Source organism: Chenopodium quinoa, unplaced genomic scaffold (genome assembly GCF_001683475.1).
Source record: "Chenopodium quinoa cultivar QQ74 unplaced genomic scaffold, ASM168347v1, whole genome shotgun sequence".
Classification (NCBI taxonomy): domain Eukaryota; kingdom Viridiplantae; phylum Streptophyta; class Magnoliopsida; order Caryophyllales; family Amaranthaceae; genus Chenopodium; species Chenopodium quinoa.
In genome coordinates this window covers 11,998,042-12,018,467 of record NW_018745024.1, presented here as the reverse complement: position 1 = coordinate 12,018,467, position 20,426 = coordinate 11,998,042, and the positions used below count along the sequence as shown (strand labels likewise).

The window sequence follows — 20,426 nt, the reverse complement described above, 5'->3', positions numbered from 1 at the left end:
TTTATTCCATTTTCTCTCTCTCCTTTTTTTTTATTTTTTTTTTTAACAATCTTCAGTCATTTTATTTTGAACTAGTTTTTGGGTCGGGCAATGCCTCGAGTTATTACAGTAATTGCGGATGATATTAAAACTACGGAGTACATATTAAGTTATATGTTACATGTTTTTAAAAAAAAACTACTAAATATACATATTTAAGGCATGTTCTCTTCATATTATTTTCAGTTCTTAATTTCCTTCTCACATAAAATATTCAGTTCATTTTAGTTTTTAATTTCATCTCACATGAAATATTCAGTTCATTTCAGTTTGTGATTTCATCTCATATAAAATATTCAGTTCATTTCAATTTTTAATTTCATCTCACACTTGTAAATGATGATGTCAGCGGTTATTTCTTTAATTATATTTGTAAATTAGATTAGATTAGAGTGTGAGAGTTAAAAACTCATGCTACTCAATTTGACACCATCCGATCCATGAACAATAGAGTTTTGCCCATTATAGAGGCATTTTTTTAGTTTTACCAAACCAGACAAGTTAGACATTAGACATTTATCTGAGCTTCAGTGCGCTCATTCGAACTCTCTCTCCCCGGCAACAAACCCTGCCAGCCCCACTGCCCACCACTACACTGCGGCAGTAAATACCTCGTGAAACTATCAAATCTTTGTTTCTCCATTCAACATCTTCTCAGGTACATTAATTCAATTCATCTCTCATTCCTCAAATTTTGTTTTTTAATTCGATTTCTATTGTTATTGATCGTAGTTGACAATTTGTGCAATGGATGTTACCCTAATTTATAATTTTATCATAGGCGCTAATTTATCATAATTTTTGATTCTTTAGTTTTTTTTACATAATCAATGGATTGTTCCGAGCTTCTGATTGGTTTATGTGCTTTTGTCAATTTGCGGTTTTTCTTTCAGTTGAAAAATAATTAATAAATGGAATTCCGAATGTATTAGTCTAATTGCTAGCTTGAGTTCAGAGTAAATGCTTTGATTTTGGGCAGCAATGGTTTAGGATGGAGGACTCAGCCATTTTGCAATGATGTTACCTATTATTATCTGAAAACATCTTCTTGTGATGATCCTGTTAACAATTAACATTCGGATTAGGTGTATTCAATTTTAAATCTCTCTATTAACAATTAGCATTCGGATTGGGTTTATGCTGTTCATAATTAACCCCGTTATTTGTATTGAAATCTAGATTTTGTTCAATGCGAACTGCCCAATTGTTGCTGCTTTTGTATCCTTGAAGTATTTATATTTTCCATCTTTGACGAGTTATTTTCTGTTTGAATTTCAGGTTGTGAGTATATAGTCTCTAAACTCGCTAAGATATGTGGATTTCTAGAATTTCTGGTCTTGGAGCTCAGGCAGTTAAAAGATTAACCCAAGGTTTGTTTTTGAATATTCAAATTTCCTTGCTATTAAATTTTCTTACTTAAAATGGTTGGTTGTTTGGTGTTTGTTAACTCTTTGTATCACTTTCATGTTTGTTTAGATAGATTGCACTATTTATTATCTGTACTTCTAAAATGTGATACGGGGCTTTTATGTGCTTATTGTGATAAGTTATGTTTCCATCATTCAGCTAAAAGCCTAAAATGATATATTCCTTTTGAGATAAGATTTTCAGTAGGATGCAGTGTTTGAGCAGTTGAGGTGCAGGGCGTTAGGGGTCATTCCCTTTTTTGAGGTATAGGCAAAGTGATTTTGATTAAGCACAACTGAGGTTCATAGAGGCACACTGCACATCACAGTTTTTTACAGATCTTTTTTATTGTTTATTATATGTGCCTCACTTAGTCAAGGCGCACGAAAAATTCTGAATCGCCTTGAGCTTTCTCATACATTGGTAGGAGGTCTAATAGGGTAATAAAAATTTTAGGGGCATTCACTTGAAGGTTGATATGGGGGCTATTTTTTTCCGTGGTAAAGAATTTTGCTATGACAAGTTAGTAGTCACTTGTATAGACTGTGAGCATTATTTTAGAAGTTATTACTACAGCTATATTGCGTGTAGATTGATACATTGTAGGTAATAGCTGTCTTAATCATACTAGCGTAACAAAAACCTTAGCAAGTTGATGCTCAGGTTTGTATGAGATTGAACTGTGGTACTGAGAGCTGGGAAATTGAGAGTAACCTAAATTATTCATTGGATGGGCTTTGAATAGTTGAGTATACGAACATAGTGATTTTTTTACCTGTACTTTGATTTTGGGTAAACTAGCACAACTTAATAATAAAAGTATGCTCAACAGTTGCAATTCTAAACATTCAGCAAAAATGTCAATTAAATGTGATAAAATAAACAAAGGGAAACGGATTTGGTAGAATTGTATCCTATACTTGTGGCCCTAGTAGGTGGCAAAGAGGTCTCTTATGGTATACCTCGGTAGCTGATGCTTTCTGCATTTCCCCACAGCTAGGGTGGGTAATTGCAAATCAAAATAACTGCAATTCTTTTAAGCTTTCATGAATTGTTCTTATTAGTCATTTTTTTTTTTTTTTGTAATTTTGCTGAATACTTAGAATTAGAAAGAAAGGGCTCTGGTGGTTCAATGAATAAAGTATTAAGTCTCATAAAACTATTTGTATGGTTTCACAATAAGCAATCATAAGGTTTTAATTCGTGTTCATGACAACTTTTGCTTCTGGGTAAAAGTACCATGGTTTTTTAATGAAAAGGTGCAGAGGGTTTTTTTTTTTCTTTTCCTAACTTTATATTCCAATTTCTTTATTCTGGTAGGCAAATTTGTTTGCATGCCAAAGGCTCCATATTTAAATGTTTCTTCTTCCCGGGTACAGACTTTGCTTCAGCTTCCTCCCCAGGTATCACTTAATCATAATTTGGATTTATTTGATTATTTAAATAGATACCCGCAATGATATGCACTAGTCTGGTATTCATTACTGGCTTTGTGGTTATTGTATTACTGAACTCATACTTTGATCCTCTATCCTTTAACCTATAGCAAAGGCTGATTTTTCCAATGGTTCATGGTTATGTTGGCTTTATGTTTAAAGGCTTCTCTTGCTAATGTAACCCTAATATTAAGGTTTTTGAATTCACTGCAATCTAATATAAGCAGGAAAGCTTCATTTACCTATCTGTTGGTAGCAATTACTTGATGATTATGCTTTAGACATGACCTAGCCCTATGCAGGACATTCTTAGTTGGCTGTTTGCTTAGAATGAGCTGATACTGCTATTTGGGCAGTTGATGAATCATAAGGGTAGTCTTTAGTATTGTTTATACTGTCATATTCTCATATGCATTACTGTTTTTTTTTTTTTTGCAGGTGCATCGATATCTTTGTAATACTGCTACTGACTCTTGCAATGATAAAAATGAAGTTGAGCAAACGTAAGCATCCCTGCTGTTTTCTCTGCACATATAATTTCTATCTAAACATTGATCAGAATACCATTATTTTGTTAAACCAAAAAATGTAGTTTCACAAGAATCCATTGTTAGCACTTAGCAATAGCATAGGCAGGCACAAATTTAGGTGGTTTGTCCTTGATTAGTCTGTTGTTTAATTTATCATGTAACCTACCAGCCTCTCCACCTGCATCCCTTTACTCTATTGTCTACTGTTCTTGTAACACTACAGAATAAGTGTAACCTTTGTTGAAACGGATGGAACACAGAAACACGCAAAGGTTCCTGTTGGCACAAGTATGCTAGAAGCTGCTCTTTCAAATGACATTGAGCTAGAAGGTAATCATTCAACTCATTCTGAAACCCCTTTCTGGACCTTTTTCTCTTTGGGCAAGATCAGTGGTTTGTCCAATCATGAAATTATGAACACCTGTTTTATTTCCCAGTGCTGCTTTATAATGGCTATCTTGGTTGTTGGTAATCAAGTTGTGTTCTGCTAAATGTTCCCTCGAACTTTGTTTGTACTCAAGTAACTCAACAACTTATTTTTCATAGGAGCATGTGAAGGATCCTGTGCGTGTTCTACATGTCACCTTATCGTGATGGTAAATCAGTCAATATCATCCTTAGAGTTATAGTTACCTCATCTGTCCCCATGTCTAAACATTTGCTTGCTTTGCATGGCAGGATGTGGATTACTACAACAAACTGCTGGACCCAACTGACGAAGAAAATGACATGTTGGACCTTGCCTTTGGGCTTACAGAAACGTGAGTTTATCTACTTTGTTCATTTACTCGAGTTGCCTCTCCTGGTTCTTGATCTCAATGATTTCTTGTCTAGGTCTCGTTTGGGTTGCCAAATCGAAGCAAAGCCTGAAATAGATGGAATTCGTTTGGCTCTGCCTGGGGCCACTTGAAACTTTGCAGTTGATGGAAACATGCCAAAATCAGACAGCCATACAGGTATTACAACAGCTTAGTGCAGCTTTAGTTGAACCAATTACCAATTGTGTTATTTACAAGCCAATAGTATTTCTATACACACTACAGAGAGATTATTATTCTGTAGAATCGTCAAGTGTGAATGTTTCAATATTTTTTACAGAGTATGTAACTTTAGACTTGGTAGCATAGGCTATAGAGCTATTTCAGTTTTGTTGAGTAATTGCTACGGAATGTAGGAGGGACTCAGGCTTTTTCATGTACTAGGAAAATAATTGCGGCAGTGTTTCTCACGAGAATATTAAATTATATATTTCTGCATATTCATTATCTGTTTTTTTTTTCCCCTGTATTTTTCATAGATATTTTAGTACCAACTGTTACACTTTAACCCTGGTCTTCTCTACAGCAGGCTACAGTAGGCGGAGTGAGCGCTGCCTTGTGTTTAAATCTACTATGGGGCTATGGCCTCCTGTAATACTTACTTTTATTTCGTGGATGTACTTGTATCAATTCTCACAGCATTAAACTTTCTATTTTGACATGGTTAAAGTCCTCGTGTACCAGTAGCAGGGAAATCCGAACCACACAACCCTTAACATGGAATAGCATCATCACACCTTCTCTTTCCATCTAAATCAAGTCATCAAATGCACCAGTTGCAATTTCTGCAGTAACAATTCTTTTCTTATCTGTGGTTATCTTCTTCAAAAGCTCACTCATGTCAAGGTCATTTTCATTGAACCTTGTAACATGCTTTTTATCCATCTTCAAAGTTGAATACCTCGGCTTCAGCATGTTGCACCATAACAGGCGATTTTGTGGCTAAAGTCATGGATGTTCACAATGACCATAAAAGGCGACTTTGTGGCTTAAGTTATGGATGTTCGCAACGGGGGATACCATGCACATTGTGTGAGAAGCAGGCTATATGGAGATTGAAGCGGAGCTGGTGTGGTGAATGTAAACATCAGGAGGAAAGAAATAACTCACCTGCTATGACATTTTTGAACTGTTGGGACAAAAATGTTATGGAATCATTTCAAACAGTCTGGTAGGAATTATATTGGACTGTGCAAATTTTTAATTTAAGACCCAAATAAACACATGGGATGAAAAAAAAATAAATAAAAATAAAATCCATGTCAGTCGTTGTGAGAATCGATCCTAAGATCTCCTGGAACCGGGAGGAAAGCTCTTACCACTTGAGCTATCCTTCACTCTCATTAACTCAATAGTCTCAATACCCTTACATTTTGTTTTAAGAGGCAAGTTACATTCACGAAACATAATTCATCTTACAGTAAATTAGGGTCTGTTTTCATACGTTGAAATTCAGTTTAGCTCTTAATTTTCTTCTCTTATGAAATATTCAGCTCAGTTCAGTTCATTCAATGAGAATAAGCCCTTACTCTGACTCTAAACTCCCAAAAATTAAAAACATAGAAGTAGAAAATAAAAATAAAAATGAAGGGAAATTATGTCACTTGTGTGGCACATACTCACATAGAAGATACGAGTATAATACAGTACATTTGTTTTCTCATTCTCTCTCTCTTTTCTTCTAGGGTTTGTTCGTCGCGTCTAGAATCTTCTCTCCCCCCAATTAACGTCAAATTCTTGTTTGATTTCTTCAACTACTTCTGAAATCCCGAGGTTTCTTCGTTTCAATTCTTTTGTCTGTTGCTTTTCTAACTTCAATCGCGAAAAACAATGTTTTTGGTCGATTGGTTTTACGGTGTTCTTGCTTCACTTGGATTATGGCAGAAGGAAGCAAAGATCTTGTTCTTAGGTCTCGATAATGCTGGAAAAACCACCTTGCTTCATATGTTGAAAGATGAGGTTTGTAACTGTTTAATTTTGCGAATTAGGAGCGAGAATTATTAATTTTGTTGGTCTGATTTTAAATTAGGGTTTTTGGCCCTAATTTTGATTTATATGAGTATATTAAGATAGGATTTATACAATTTTGTTGGCATATTATGTGAATTGAATTGGGTTTTGTTTTTCTGGTGATTAATTGATTGCAGAGATTGGTCCAACATCAACCAACTCAGTATCCAACATCTGAAGAACTGAGTATTGGTAAAATCAAGTTCAAGGCCTTTGATTTGGGAGGGCATCAGATTGCTCGCCGGGTTTGGAAAGACTACTATGCTAAAGTAAATTTAAATTCTTGTGTATTTTGCTCAATAATTACATATTGTGACTGATTGATCATGTTATGTGTAGAAAATTTTTGGGGTGTTTTGTTGGTCAGTCTAATTGTGCCTAGTAATGAAATTATGTGCAAGTTGTTTGATTATATAGATGTTTTTGTCAGTCTCCTTGATTGAAGCTACTTACTAGGCCTTCATAATCCCAGATAACAGTTTCAGTGTTTATCTGATTCATGGGGGGCCAATAGAGTCATTGGGAGGACGCTGATGGCACCTTTAGTGTTCAAGGTGTTTTAATAGTAACTTTCGAGACAAATTCTGCTCCCGTCGTAATTTTGCTATCTACTGGATTATTCAGGTGTTACACATAAGCAATTTTTGAGGCTGAATGTCTGTCCTGAATGTAAGCTCTCTGAGTACCTGTGGTGTCTGTTTAGCGATGCATCTGTTTTATGGCCTGTAATTTTGTTATCTTTGTTAGTGTCTGTTTCCAAGTAGCTAAATTGCTGCCTGGCGATACATCTGTTTTATGGCCTGTAATTTTGTTATCTTTGTTAGTGTCTGTTTCCAAGTAGCTAAATTGCTGCCTGTCCTCCTGTCCAGAGCTAGTTGATCTTTTAGTGAGGACTTGGAAGCTTCTGATGTGTAATCGTAAGTTTTGTTTCTTATCAAAGGGAAGGCATGTTGCAGGTGAAGTTTTTCTGTGTTGCATTCTAGCTGATTGAGTGATAAGTGAAAAACCATTTGAGCCACTTGATATTCTCATATCCAAGTATTAATTTTTTGTGATTATGGGAGGCCTATATCACTGAGGTTTCTATGGCACCTCTAGTATCTAAGCAGGTGTTTTTATTGCTGTGTTTCAATATGTCAATTTTTCATCCAACTGGATATTCCTGGCCTGGAAGTTCCTATTGCGTGCTGGATTCAATTGAGGATTTATCTTTTACCAAAATTATTATACGAGCTTTGGGATTTTGTGTGACAATTGATTTTGATCTTTCTTTTATCTGACTGAATATTATTATTGATAGCTTTTGTTGAAATTTGCATTGAAATAACTGTGTTATATCAATTGTACTCAATGTACTGTTTTCGTGGCATGAAATTCAAATCTTCCTTTTGGTTAAATTATATAAGATGAGGTATAATAAGGAAGGATATGCCTCATTCACTCATTCAGTTCCAATATTCTCTGATTTTTCGTGTTGTTATAAGCAATATCATTCTAATAGGATTTGTTTTGGTTATTTTCATATGTAAGTTCTACATGTATTTCGTTTATTATTTGTAGCATAATCGCTTAGTATTTAATTGCTAAAATTGTGTGCTTGATCCTTCAATTGAGAAGACTGTTCTTTGAAACAACAAACTTTCTGGCCCATTGCCTATCCCAAATTATAGGTCTCACTTGTTTCTTGGGCCAAGCAACCCGTGATTTTTAAGCACCGGTCCTGAGCCACATTGGTTCAGCCTAATGAGCTTCTAATTTTGATCATTTGAGTAATCTTTTCATAGATTTTCTTTTCTTGTACATGTTATGCTGTAAACATATTCTTCATTCAGGTAGCCGTACATTGCTTCTGAGTCTTAACTTGTGTATAGCAACTCTTTGGGCATTAGGAACCTTTTCACTACCTAGTATAATGAATACAATTGCCATCAGTCAGTCTTACTATTATGAAACCATTACCTCAGAATATCTCATGTGCTCCCACCATTTCTGGGATATTCAAGTAGGATAGTTGTATGCAGCATTGACCTAGTGATTACTGAGAAACTGGTACCATTATAACCATTCAAAAGGGTAGACCCATCCTTTCAGAACTTCTTCAGCCACTTTGTGGTCAACTTCATTTATGCTTTTATATCTTTGCTCTTTCAAAGTTCAAATAAAATGCCTTTTTTCATCATTTCAAATAGACCCAAACATCTATATGAATCATCGAAGGCAGAAATTGTCATGCAGATCTATTTTGTAATATGTAGGACTTCCCTCTTTTATTGAGAGTCGCCTTATTTATATCTGCAGACAATTCCCAAACTTACTGAGATTTATTCTGTTTTATGACTTTTATCCACATACTTGTTTAATTCATGCTATTTGCCCACTAATGCATGTTTTGGAATTGAAGGTGGATGCTGTGGTGTATTTGGTGGATGCTTTTGACAAGGAGAGGTTTGCTGAGTCTAAGAAGGAGCTGGATGCTCTACTATCTGACGAAGCGTTGGCCAATGTTCCTTTCTTGATTTTAGGGAACAAAATTGACATACCTTATGCAGCTTCTGAAGATGAGTTGCGTTATCATCTGGGTCTGGCCAACTTTACCACTGGTAAGGGGAAGGTTAACCTAGCAGACTCCAATGTCAGGCCTATGGAGGTATTCATGTGCAGCATTGTCAGGAAAATGGGCTATGGGGAGGGCTTCAAGTGGCTCTCGCAGTACATCTAGTGGCCTTATAGAGTAGGTTTTTCCCTAGCTTTTTCCTGTCTTACATAGTTACATGTTTAGATGCTATTCTCTCAGCTGAATTCGAGGTGTATGTGTTGTCTAGTTTAGATGAATGTTTACATAGTCTGCTTGCTTGCTTGGCAATATGACAACATATGTCAATTTCTTGTGTATTGGTGTGCATAACCAGTGTTGTGATTGTGCAGACAGCTTTATTATAGATAAAATTACGGTTGAAATATATTTTTATGCCAATTATAGGCACCTATCTTTGATGGTGTGAAACAATTACTCCTACAATATGTATGTTCCATTTTTTGTTTTTGGGAAATTCTACATGGTGGCCTCCAAGTTTTTATTTTTCTACGTGGAAGACACTTTTTTCCAACTCTCTCAAGTGACACTGTGGTTTTGCAAAATTATATATAGTGTCATTTTTTTGGGTTTATGGCTAACTTTTATAATTAAAATGGTTAACCTTAGGTTTTTTGGTTTAAAAATTAATTAAATTATATTTTAAAATTAAAAAAAAATAAAAAAAAAAAAAGAATTTTTTTTAACCCCAAACCCACGACCACCCTCCCACCACCCCAACCCCCATACACCACCGGCGCCCATAATCCCTTTTTACCGCGCCGGCGGCCCCGTCCCCCATCTCCACTGGCGCCCAGACTCCCCCTCCTCCAGCGCAATTAAATCACCCCCAACCCCCTCCCGTGTTTCCACTAAACCACCACCAACCCAGATCCCAAGAAACGGAGTAGTTGAAGGTAAGGGGGTCGGAATTGGGAGGAAGAAGGGTAAGGGCGCTGGGATTGAGACGGAGAAGGAGTTTCGAGGGTGGAGGGATGGTTTTTCTAGGTTTTCGTGGGAGATGGAAAGGGGTTGGTGATCCGATTCGTGGGGTAAGGAGGGGTAGGGGACGCCGCGCTGGGGGAGGGGGAGTCTGGGCGCCAGTGGAGATGGGGGACGGGGCCGCCGGCGCCGGCGTGGTAAAAAGGGATTATGGGGGTTGGGGTGGTGGGAGGGTGGACGTGGTGGTGGGAGGGTGGTCGTGGGTTTGGGGTGTTTTTTTAAAAAAAAAATTCTTTTTTATTTTTTTTTTATTTTAAAATATAATTTAATTAATTTTTAAACCAAAAAACCTAAGGTTAACCATTTTAATTATAAAAGTTAGCCATAAACCCAAAAAAAGGACACTATATATAATTTTGCAAAACCATAATGTCACTTGAGAGAGTTGGAAAAAAGTGTGTCTTCCACGTAGAAAAATAAAAACTTGGAGGTCACCATGTAGAATTTCCCTTTATTTTTTTATTTTTTTATTTTTTTTAACAGATGGGAAACAAACATAAAAGATTAAAAGATATAGCTTAGTTGCTTTCCTTGCGTTAGTGAGTTAGTAGCAAGGTTGTGAGCTCTAGCTACTACCTTTCTAGCAACTTCACTACAACTAAAGTAATGTAAATCGAGGCTAAGATGAATGATATTCTTGATCATGCTCCTTATTTCCCATGTGCTCGTCTGGGGTGTACGCAAAGCATGTAGGGGTTCTAGATTGTCTGTTAGGATTTCAACATATGTTGTCAATGTTGAGTACTTCATGGCTTTGTTGTAATCCCTACCAGAGTACCAGATGGCTTGCAACTCAGTGTACTTACTGGAGTAAGGGAGTTTTAAAATGTCTTAGTCGAATCTTATCTATAATTGTGGGAAACAATTACTCGTATCAAAGAGGTTTACCAAATGCGCCTTTTTTTTTTTTTTGACCAAATAATAAATAAATGAAAAGCGAACTTTAAAAAGGATAAAAATTATTATACAACATAAATTAAATTAAACCAAATTTATATGGATCTGGGCCGAACCTGTAAACCAAGAGAGAGAGTCCATTTTATAAAACCAAAGAAAAATTCATTTAAAAATATAAGGCAATAGGAAATTCAGTCTCTCAGCTATATAAATTGTTTAATTCTCTCAACTTTTAAGTTTTTTTACCAATATGAGACTTACATTTGCTATTTGGTGGAATATACTTTAAAAACAACATAATTTCTTGTCTTCATTTTTAATTTGTATATTATTTTCTCAATAAAAAAAATATTTTTTGTCTTTTACACATAATGTCTTTGTTGAAAAATGGAGGTACGTATGTTTTTTTTTATTTAGTTTTTTATTTTTTAAGGAATTTTTTTCCACTATCTTATTTGCACAATTGCACTAGTGTGTGGTTCCTACAGGCGTGGGTATCTTGTATTGTACAGATGTTTTCGCGGAAAGAACCTATTATACAAATGTAAAAAAATACCGCTATAGTGAAAAGAACGTATTATTAAAATGTAATAAGCATAAACCTAAATTAAAAAGAACCTAAATTTGAGCTCAGTGAAGCATTTTATGACATTATGAGGACCAAATCTGCCATTTTTGTTGGAGCTTTTCTTCGTTTTCATTTTCATGGCAATTCTACTTGTAAGCTTCTCAATCTCTCTCCTCCTTTTCTTCTTCTTCCCCATTTCCATTTTCCCTTTTCTCACTTTCCATGTTTCCGAGGTTACTCTACTCGTTATGCTGTTGATTATTATGATGATCCTAAACTGTTTCTTAAATTTGTTAGACAACAATCTAAATTAGGGTTTACTCATGTTGAATTTCCCCTTCATCTTTTCGATCACATGAAATTGATTCGCCCACTTCCTGGTATTGTTGATTTCAATCTACTGCTATCATCCATTTGTAAAATTAAACCCCACCCACCTTTCTCCACTGTCATTTCTCTTTACAGACACCTCCATTTGTTAGGTGTTCGCCCAAATGATTACTCCCTTACCATCCTTGCTAATTGCTACTGTCGTTTGAACTTTGTTGATTTCGGCTTCTCTGTTCTCGCCAACATTATTAAACTTGGTTTTCAACCTCACATTGTCACCTTTAATACCCTCATTAACGGCTTCGTTCATACTCATCAGTTGGACAAAGCTGTTCATTTGTTGGATAAAGTTGTCAAGCTTGGCTACCAACCCACATTAGTCACCTATGGTTCTATGTTCAAAGGTCTCTGTATGTCCGGTGATAATGCCGGTGCTCTCAAACTCCTAAGAAATATGGAGTCTTATGGCCATTGTATGCCTAATGTTGTTATTTATAGCACCATCATTGATAGTCTCTGTAAAGACCAGTTATTACCTCAGGCTCTCCGCCTATTCAAGGAGATGAAAGTCAAGGGAATTACCCCTGATGTTGTCACCTATAATACCTTAATTCGAGGTATGTGCACTTTGAGACAACAGAAAGAGGCTCAACAAATGCTGACTGAGATGTTGGGGAACAACATAACTCCTACCACTGAGACCTACAGCATGTTGATTGATATGTATTGTAAAGAAGGCAAGATTGGTGAAGCACGAGACATTTTTTATTTCATGACTAAGATAGGATTGGTTCCAGATATCATCACTTACAACACTCTGTTAGACGGATATTGTTTACGTGGTGAGATGGACGAGGCAGAAAAGCTTATGGATGTGATGGTAAAAGATGGTTGCAAACCTGATGTAGTTACTTACAACAGCTTAATCAATGACTATTGCAAATCTAAAGCATTGACAAAGCTCTTGGTCTGCTCCAAGAGATGCATTCTAACGGATTAAACCCTGATGTTATCACATACACCACTCTTGTAGATGCCTTGTGCAAAGTTAATCGGCTCAAGCTTGCACACCAGTTTTTTAAGGATATGGAAGCTCATGGACTAAAGCCAAATGTAATAACTTGGAATTCATTGCTTGATGGAATGTTTAAGAATGCACAAATTGACGAGGCAATTACAACAGTGAAGCAAATGGGGAATACTGGAGTGGTCCCTGATATTATTACATACAGTATCCTAATGGATGGTTTCTGTGAAGCTAATCGGCTTAGAGAAGCGGTGGACATCTTCTCCTTTCTCACAGCTAAAGGACTGCATAATGTGCGTGCTTACAACATAATGATAAAAGGGTTTTGTAAAGAAGGGTTGCTAGCAAAAGCCGATGAATTACTGAAGAATATGGAGGACAATGGATGCTTTCCAGATGAATGCACTTTTAATACAATTATTAGAGGATTTATTGATGGAAAGGACATTAGGAGAGCATTAGAACTTGTCAGGTTGATGAGAATCAAAGAGTTTGTTGCTGATAATCACACAATATCATCATTTGTGGGCTTACTCGCTGATCCAAATATCGATGATGCAGACAAAGATTTGCTAAAAAAGTTTTTGGAGAACTGAGTGAGTAATAGTTAGGATCAAAGGTGGAAGTAGCAATGAATAAATTATATATGATCAGCTGTGACAGAGATGTGTAACATCATGAGGGAATGTTGTAAATTAGTGAGTTGCACTTGCATATGTTTTCTTACTACCTGATAACTGCCTTTGAATATTAGCAGTACTACAGCTCAAGTATAGCTATATCTAAGCCATGGCACAAATACAAGAACATGACATTGAAGATTGATGACACCAATCGTGCTTACATTGCAAAGGAATCAATTTAACCATTTTATGTAATTACACTTGTTGCACACAAATCCACACAATGATCTACTTAGTTTTTACTCAATTGTTTTTTTCATGATGTATGAAGTTTGGTTGTTGACTCTTAATGAATAATTTATGGATTGTTTGCTTTGAATGCGTATACAAAAGGTTGATCTTATTAATGCTTAACTTGCACTCTCTGGTGCTACTGAAGTTAAAGATCAAGGATCAACACTCCAGACATTCCATTAGATATACTTCGTAATTGATGGCTTGTGTGAAGCTTTGGTTTCCTACTCATCTCTCACAGTTAAGTGCTTGCAGCCAGATGCATTTCGCAGTAAAAATCAAAGGACTTTGTAAATATGGTTTGTTGAGCGGTGCCACTGAATTGCTACAGAAATTGGGTGTCCTCTAGATGAATACAATATTTTTCTTCCCCAAGTATGTCAGCAAGACTTTGAACTTGTTGGCACTATGAGAATCAAAGACTTTGAACTGATACATATACAACTTTATTTGCCAGTGCACTCAGATAGTCTGATTATGCTGTTAGTGATTCAGATAAGGCTCTAGCTGAGAATTTTTACAAGAATTTGTATTCGGCCTCTGATGTTAAGATATTTTGGTTTATGCTTAGTCTCTGCCTCTCGGGTTCTACCCTTCTCTGGTTATGTATCCTGTAACAAGTAGCAGCTCAACTGCATCTACAAGTCACTTATACAGCATGGTTCTGTTGAATGTTAAAGCTTCTGCGTATGAAGGATAAGCCTGCCATATAGTTTGTGCACCAAACTCACACATAAAGGGGTGGTTTGTCAGTTCATGTTACCGGCTACTACCCTCGTGGATCTATTGGACATGGAATACAAATGTTCCTACAAGCTGTTTCTAGTTTAGTCATCTTTGTCCTTCTACTTAAAAACGCATGAAGAACAAATAGTCTTGAATTTGCTAAAAATCCAGCACCAACTGTTACAATAACCCCATAATTGTCTCTCAAGTCTTTTTTCAATGAAACTCCCTGTTTTGCTAATGCACAAATTTGAAACAGTGAATATTCTATCAAGGCTTTTGCTCTTAGAATACAACTGAAACTCTTTGTTGCCCAATGGTATGGTATCTTCAAACAACTAATCCAAAAAATTAACGCAATAAATTAACTCTATGGTAAAAAAAAAATAAAAAATTAACCCAGTGTGTAATTCAAAATATATATAGGTATTAAAAGAACAGTTAACTACAAAATTTGGGGATGTAGCTCAGATGGTAGAGCGCTCGCTTAGCATGCGAGAGGTACGGGGATCGATACCCCGCATCTCCATGTTTTATTTTCTAAATTCGTTTTTGTTCACTTTGAGAAGTGGTGTGGAGTGTGTGACACCTTACTATTTCCATTCTTTTCATTATTTCTCTTGTCAAACAACTTGAAAAGGAAACAGGGACAATCTAAGTGGAACGGAGGTGTGCGTATATTACTTGTATATATGACCAGCATAATACAAAGTATAAAAGATGGTAGGTTTACTATTTCCATTCTTTTCATAATTTCTCTTGTCAAACAACTTGAAAAGGAAACAGGGACAATCTAAGTGGAACGGAGGTGTGTGTATATTACTTGTATATATGACCAGCATAATACAAAGTATAAAAGATGGTAGGTTTAAACTTAAGTTGGTGGATTATTCTAACTGCCATCTCTCTCTTTAGTCTACATGTTCTCAACCACAACAGAGTATAAAAGATAAGATTACTTGCAACATCATATAAAAGTAACACTAATAATGGTATAAAGCATCAATATAAGTGTATATTCTCGTACAATAACCAATATCAGTTCAGAAAATTGAGCACATATATTGATTTCATATTCCTACCAAAAAAACAAGACTGCAAGAAAATTAGAGATGAATGATACAAGTAATACTATAATCCGATAGGATATTGACCAAACGAAAAGCCAAAAAAGAACTCAGATGCTTCACTTCACGTCTCGTCTTCACTATATATTGTGAATGTTTATACGTTACAGCTCCCACTAAGACAGTTGATTGTTAATCTCCCTCTCTTAGCCAAAACTTTCCGAAGAGGTTCCTTTGCTCTTGTGTGCTACGTTCGATCCCTTTAAACGTTCTATAATGGCAAGACATGCAGTTGTTTATGCTGTTCTGATTGTCACTTCTGTAATCTGTTTCAGATCAGGTAAGCTTAGTTGAGAACACATCTCCAAAGTGATTGAACTGCATAATTTCCTGTTTCATGTGCTTTCAGCTTCATCTTTATAACTTATGATTATTCCTTCTGTACAGGCTATGCACAGGATCCAGGACAATTTCTTATAAAAGCACTGTCTTGTTTCAATGCCGACAATGTAATTAAGCTCCCTCATATCTTGCATAATTGTACTTGCACATAAGATGAACCTCATGTTGTAGAGTAACAGAGCTCAAGCATTTCAATAATTTAGGCAAATTTTCTTCAGATTACTTTAAACAATTCCACCTTTTTCCATCAGAATTTTAGTTGATTACGCTTTGTTGCCTACACTTTTGAAAGAGAACACCACAGCCTCATACCTTAATTCATTATAATTTTCTGAATATCTGAAAAGTATTTTCTCCATGTGCATAGTAAAGTTGTAAGTTCTTCAGTACAGCAAAGTTTTTTAAAAATAAAATAAAATTAGTGTTGCTGGAAAACTTATTTACATACATCTAAAATCATCTTGTATATTTTACAAAATTACTTGTATATTCTCACTGATAAAATGTCAGTGCAGATCTATAGTAGGTGCTCGGAAGCATACAGACTAACCCAAAGTGGATACCTCAACATACCTTCTGCTGCAACAGAACAGTTCTGCTATGGTCCGTGTTTGGCAGAAACACACCTTGTCCTTGACTGTGTTGATCATTCGCTGTCCAAATTTGTGTTCTACAACAAGGCCACAATTAATGATGTAAGAGCAACACTTCAAGCAGCTTGCGGCCACACCCATGAAAGAGGTACTAAGCTCACTAATCCTCACAGGATAAGTAATATTGTCCAAATGACAATTTGCCAACATCAGCCTACACAATAAAAATATCTGCAAAAAATGAGAACAAAAAAGCACAAACCCAATATTTTCTGTTTTCATTGCACTTTAAATAACTTGTCGTGTATTGTAACATACTGTGCAGGAAACTTCAATGTGGAAGAATACATGCAGAAATATATGCAGGATGATTGGAGCGGTGCGAATCTATCTCCCTCACCAAACAACTTGTTCACCTTGATTTTCCTTTCTTCAACACTAATCCTCATGATCAGAGTTCTGTGAGGTCCTATTTGACAGGAAGCCAAATTTTTATTAGAAAATATTATACTGAAGCAACGAAATAGATTTGCTTCTATTTATTTGGAACTAATTAAATGAAAGAGGCATCAGTATATATGTACACACTTGACAGTAAGCCATACCTCCTGCTTATGATATAACATCACAAGGAGAATTATGTAAACAGGTATATAAAACCAACAGAACACTGAATGAGAGAAGCAGCATAGCACCAATATTGCCAGATATGTATGCACTAAACATCAAGCCCTATTGCCAGTTTATGATTTAATAAAAACTTTATGAAAAATTAGTATATACGTATATAAAACCCACAGAAGAGAAGCGCCAATGTATACACTCCAATGTCCAGCTTATAATGTACTATATTAGTTACAGTAATAACTACTAATAAGAGAATTGTGTAAATTGACTTATCAACCCCAAATGCTTCTAAGAAAAAGTATCTATAACAGACGATAAGCAACATGTAGCTGAGCAATGATTAATTTGATTCATGATAAATATTTACCAAGTTAACACCAAACAAAAGACCTTTGAAACGATCCTAAATCTTTATACTAATAAAGCACCTGAAGCAGTAGATGTCTTAGCTCACAAAGCATGAAAATGTGGCTCCTGGAAAATAGATAGTGTAATTCCTTTTTAATGAATACACAATAGAATCACCAAAAAAAAGGGTACTATGCAGCAACTCTGCTCCCTAGTTGCTTCAAACCCCACAAAACATGTTTGAAGAAACTCCAAAAGATTGAAAGAGCAAAGCCATGACTTCCTATGCACAGCAAAAAGATGACTCATTCTATGAAATCATATTTTGTAAAATCTTACTTATCACAAATGTGCAAGTTTTCCCGTAAAGCCTTGTTATTTATCATATTGGGATCATAAAATGCCATCAGTTCTTATCTTCCCCCAGCTGTCCAGCTGTTTTTAAGGCAAAAATGGTCTTCATTTACTTATAACCTATGATGCTTGGAAAAGGATATGAGTGTCAAGACTCAAGCGTGCATCCAAGAGTATGTTCTGAAAATTTCTTAACTTCAATATATAGAACATATTTATGAGTGTCCAAAGCTAAAATATGAACAAGGGGACAAGGAAACTTCCTTTGTTACATTCTCTAAATTGAAGAGTCAAAGTGTCCATGCCCAGTAGAAGTGATAAGCCTATTAGCCTGTCCCCTGAATCAATCATTGGTCCCCTGTCCCCTGAGGTGATAAGCCTATTAGCCGCACAAATTTTATTGACCATTCCAATAAATATCCTTACAACAATACAACATGTTCACTCCAGGCCACTTCTCAGGCTCTAGTCAACATAGTTCCTCGCATGCTTGCTGCTGCTGAGGCTCCACAAGTACACAACTAAAGGAGCTACGGAGTATAAAGTTTTAACCATTATCCAACCAAGCTGAGCCCAATGGACTTTCTGACACTACTATCTTTCATTAATACTCTTAATTTATCAACTTCATCCCATTTCCCTTCTTCTGCGTAGATATTGGATAACAATACATAATTACCAGAATTCCATGGCTCAAGAATTATAAGCTCTTTAAGAGCCTGTTCTGCAAGTTGAACATCACCATGATTTCGTGAAGCGCTGAGCAGGGCACCCCACAACACAGCATTTGGCCTCATCGGCATGTTTTTAACCAAGTCATATGCCTCCGACAAACATCCACTTCGACCAAGTAGGTCTACCATACATCCATAATGCTCAAGCTTTGGCAGAATTTTGTGCTTGACTGTCATCAACGAGAACAAGTGCCGGCCTTTCTGTAACAATCCTGCATGGACACAACAGGTTAAAGCCCCTACATAACTAGAATCGTTAGGCTTTATCCCTTTACTAAGCATTTTTTCAAACAAATCAACACCAAGCTCGCCTTTCCCATTAAAAGCAAGACCTGAGATTAGGGTGTTCCAGGATATCACATTTTTCCGAGGCATTTCACAGAAGACCTGATGAGCTGTTTCTAAGTCTCCACATTTGCAATAGAAACTCACTATCGAGTTACCCACTGTGATGAAATCTCGAAAGAGTCCACTCGATTTAGCATATGAGTGCAACCTATTCCCAACATCAAAAGCACCCAAACGGCCACATACAGGTAGAACAGAAACCACAGTAGCCTCATCTGGCTCAAAACAACCGTCAATTTCCATATCCCTGAACACCCCCAAGGCCTCCTTATCCCTCCCACTCTTCGCCAACGAAGATATCATCGAATTCCACGACACAATGCTCCGTTCTCTCATCTGCCTAAACAACAACAACCCCATATCAATATCCCCCACCATACAAAACCCACGAATCATCAAATTCCAAATGATCACATCCCTTTGCGGCATTTCATCGAACACCTTCTTTGCATCCTCCATCTTCTCACAATTCGCATAAAACTCAACAATCCCAATCCTCACAGCATTACGCCGCTCAAACCCAAGTTTCATAATCTCACCATGAACAAATTTCCCACCCCTTGAATCACGGATATTACAACAAGACTTAATCAAAGGCGCAAACGTATATTCATTGGGCAAAACCCCATTATTTTTCATTAGAGAAAAAAGAGATAAAGACTTCTCAAATGGCCCAGAAACAGAGTAACCCTTTATCATAGAATTGAAAAGGAGAAGATCAGGGAACTGGGTTTGCTGAAATACAAGCTCAGCGTGCCGCATTTTGCCATTGGCCCGACAAACGGCGACGAAATGAGAGAGAACTTGATTTGATTGGTGGAGCTGGTGGCGGAGGAAATGGGCGTGGATTTCGAGAAGACGGGTTTGGGTTCTCCGGTCATGGAGATGACGGAGGATCCGGCGCTCCACTTCTCTGCTCATTTTTGTGTGTATGTCGTAGTGCTCACTATGTGTTTGATGAAATGACTGAGTTTAGATGAGAAATATTTTAGAAGTTATTTTTTTGGCGCCAACCAAAGTAAGCCTAACTACTTTTTACTGTTTAAAAGGTAATCGGCAACAGTCAATAACTATATACAAAAAGACACACCAACGTGACACATGTCATCACCTGATGTGTCCTTTTTTTGTAATAAAAAAATTATTAAAGAAACAAAATTTATACAAAAAAAAATTCCCTAATGTCATACAATATAATTAGTAAAAATAAAAATATTTGACATATATTCAACAAATTTTTGTAAAGCTATTAAAAAAGCTTTCTTAATATAATTTTGATTATATCAACATCATTTTATACCTAATATATCTTTTGTAATTTAGTATTTTATCAAAATTTATCAACTACGGAGTATATTCTTAGATTTTATTGTTTATAAAAACCAATTATAATGATGGCTTGATAATGGTTATTGAAATTACCGTGCACGGCACGGGAACTAACCTAGTTATGAAGTAATAATGTACCTTTGTTAATGTCTTACTCAGTTAATGTCTTATGCAAATTAATGAAATTTAAAAAAAAAAAAAAAAAAAAAAAACAAAAACAAAGTGATGTTGTGATGATAAAAAATGAATAAAAAAAATTGTAAAAAGAATAGTATAAGTTAGTAGAAATTCGAAAAAACGGATTGAAAATGAAAAGTGGGCTAGACTTGGAAAAACGGATACTAG

At 36.0% G+C, this 20,426-nt stretch overlaps 4 protein-coding genes, 1 non-coding gene and 1 pseudogene across 7 annotated transcripts; 5 read left to right on the top strand and 1 right to left on the bottom strand.

Moving 5' to 3' along the window:
* Positions 1-448: 448 nt before the first annotated feature.
* Positions 449-5,727, top strand: LOC110708759 (2Fe-2S ferredoxin-like). 3 transcript variants are annotated; one of them, XM_021886977.1, is made up of 9 exons: positions 449-697; positions 1,318-1,409; positions 2,767-2,849; positions 3,321-3,385; positions 3,636-3,742; positions 3,959-4,008; positions 4,091-4,173; positions 4,247-4,368; positions 4,760-5,727. In XM_021886977.1, the coding sequence occupies exons 2-8, from the start codon at positions 1,352-1,354 to the stop codon at positions 4,320-4,322; spliced, it is 522 nt and encodes a 173-aa protein (XP_021742669.1). In that variant the 5' UTR covers positions 449-697; positions 1,318-1,351; the 3' UTR covers positions 4,323-4,368; positions 4,760-5,727. The 3 variants fall into 3 exon arrangements, with proteins under 3 accessions (XP_021742669.1, XP_021742668.1, XP_021742667.1); XM_021886976.1 differs by having other exon boundaries at positions 450-697; positions 4,757-5,727; XM_021886975.1 differs by lacking the exon at positions 4,760-5,727 and having other exon boundaries at positions 453-697; positions 4,247-4,668.
* A 158-nt stretch (positions 5,728-5,885) lies between these two features.
* On the top strand, positions 5,886-9,256 carry LOC110708758 (GTP-binding protein SAR1A). Its single transcript, XM_021886974.1, has 3 exons — positions 5,886-6,189; positions 6,378-6,509; positions 8,642-9,256. Exons 1-3 carry the CDS (start codon positions 6,061-6,063, stop codon positions 8,957-8,959), a joined length of 579 nt encoding a protein of 192 aa, XP_021742666.1. The 5' UTR covers positions 5,886-6,060; the 3' UTR covers positions 8,960-9,256.
* Positions 9,257-11,567: 2,311 nt separating this feature from the next.
* On the top strand, positions 11,568-13,453 carry LOC110708757 (annotated as a pseudogene).
* A 1,282-nt stretch (positions 13,454-14,735) lies between these two features.
* TRNAA-AGC lies at positions 14,736-14,808 on the top strand. Its single transcript has one exon. It is a non-coding gene; the product is annotated as a tRNA-Ala (tRNA).
* A 478-nt stretch (positions 14,809-15,286) lies between these two features.
* On the top strand, positions 15,287-17,232 carry LOC110708755. Its single transcript, XM_021886973.1, has 4 exons — positions 15,287-15,686; positions 15,794-15,855; positions 16,264-16,489; positions 16,667-17,232. Exons 1-4 carry the CDS (start codon positions 15,623-15,625, stop codon positions 16,804-16,806), a joined length of 492 nt encoding a protein of 163 aa, XP_021742665.1. The 5' UTR covers positions 15,287-15,622; the 3' UTR covers positions 16,807-17,232.
* LOC110708754 (pentatricopeptide repeat-containing protein At1g09190-like) lies at positions 16,740-19,757 on the bottom strand. The gene has a single exon (XM_021886972.1). The coding sequence runs from the start codon at positions 19,671-19,673 to the stop codon at positions 18,225-18,227; it is 1,449 nt and encodes a 482-aa protein (XP_021742664.1). The 5' UTR covers positions 19,674-19,757; the 3' UTR covers positions 16,740-18,224.
* Between the last annotated feature and the right edge of the window lie 669 nt (positions 19,758-20,426).

Coding starts and splice junctions, on each gene's coding strand:
- LOC110708755 (XM_021886973.1), top strand. CDS start 15,623: ATGGCAAGACATGCAGTTGTTTATGCTGTTCTGATTGTCACTTCTGTA. Junction 15,687..15,793: donor TGTAATCTGTTTCAGATCAG/GTAAGCTTAGTT, acceptor CCTTCTGTACAG/GCTATGCACAGGATCCAGGA. Junction 16,490..16,666: donor CGGCCACACCCATGAAAGAG/GTACTAAGCTCA, acceptor CATACTGTGCAG/GAAACTTCAATGTGGAAGAA.
- LOC110708758 (XM_021886974.1), top strand. CDS start 6,061: ATGTTTTTGGTCGATTGGTTTTACGGTGTTCTTGCTTCACTTGGATTA. Junction 6,190..6,377: donor TTCATATGTTGAAAGATGAG/GTTTGTAACTGT, acceptor AATTGATTGCAG/AGATTGGTCCAACATCAACC. Junction 6,510..8,641: donor GGAAAGACTACTATGCTAAA/GTAAATTTAAAT, acceptor TTGGAATTGAAG/GTGGATGCTGTGGTGTATTT.
- LOC110708759 (XM_021886977.1), top strand. CDS start 1,352: ATGTGGATTTCTAGAATTTCTGGTCTTGGAGCTCAGGCAGTTAAAAGA. Junction 2,850..3,320: donor TGCTTCAGCTTCCTCCCCAG/GTATCACTTAAT, acceptor TTTTTTTTGCAG/GTGCATCGATATCTTTGTAA. Junction 4,009..4,090: donor CATGTCACCTTATCGTGATG/GTAAATCAGTCA, acceptor TTTGCATGGCAG/GATGTGGATTACTACAACAA.
- LOC110708754 (XM_021886972.1), bottom strand. CDS start 19,673: ATGAGCAGAGAAGTGGAGCGCCGGATCCTCCGTCATCTCCATGACCGG.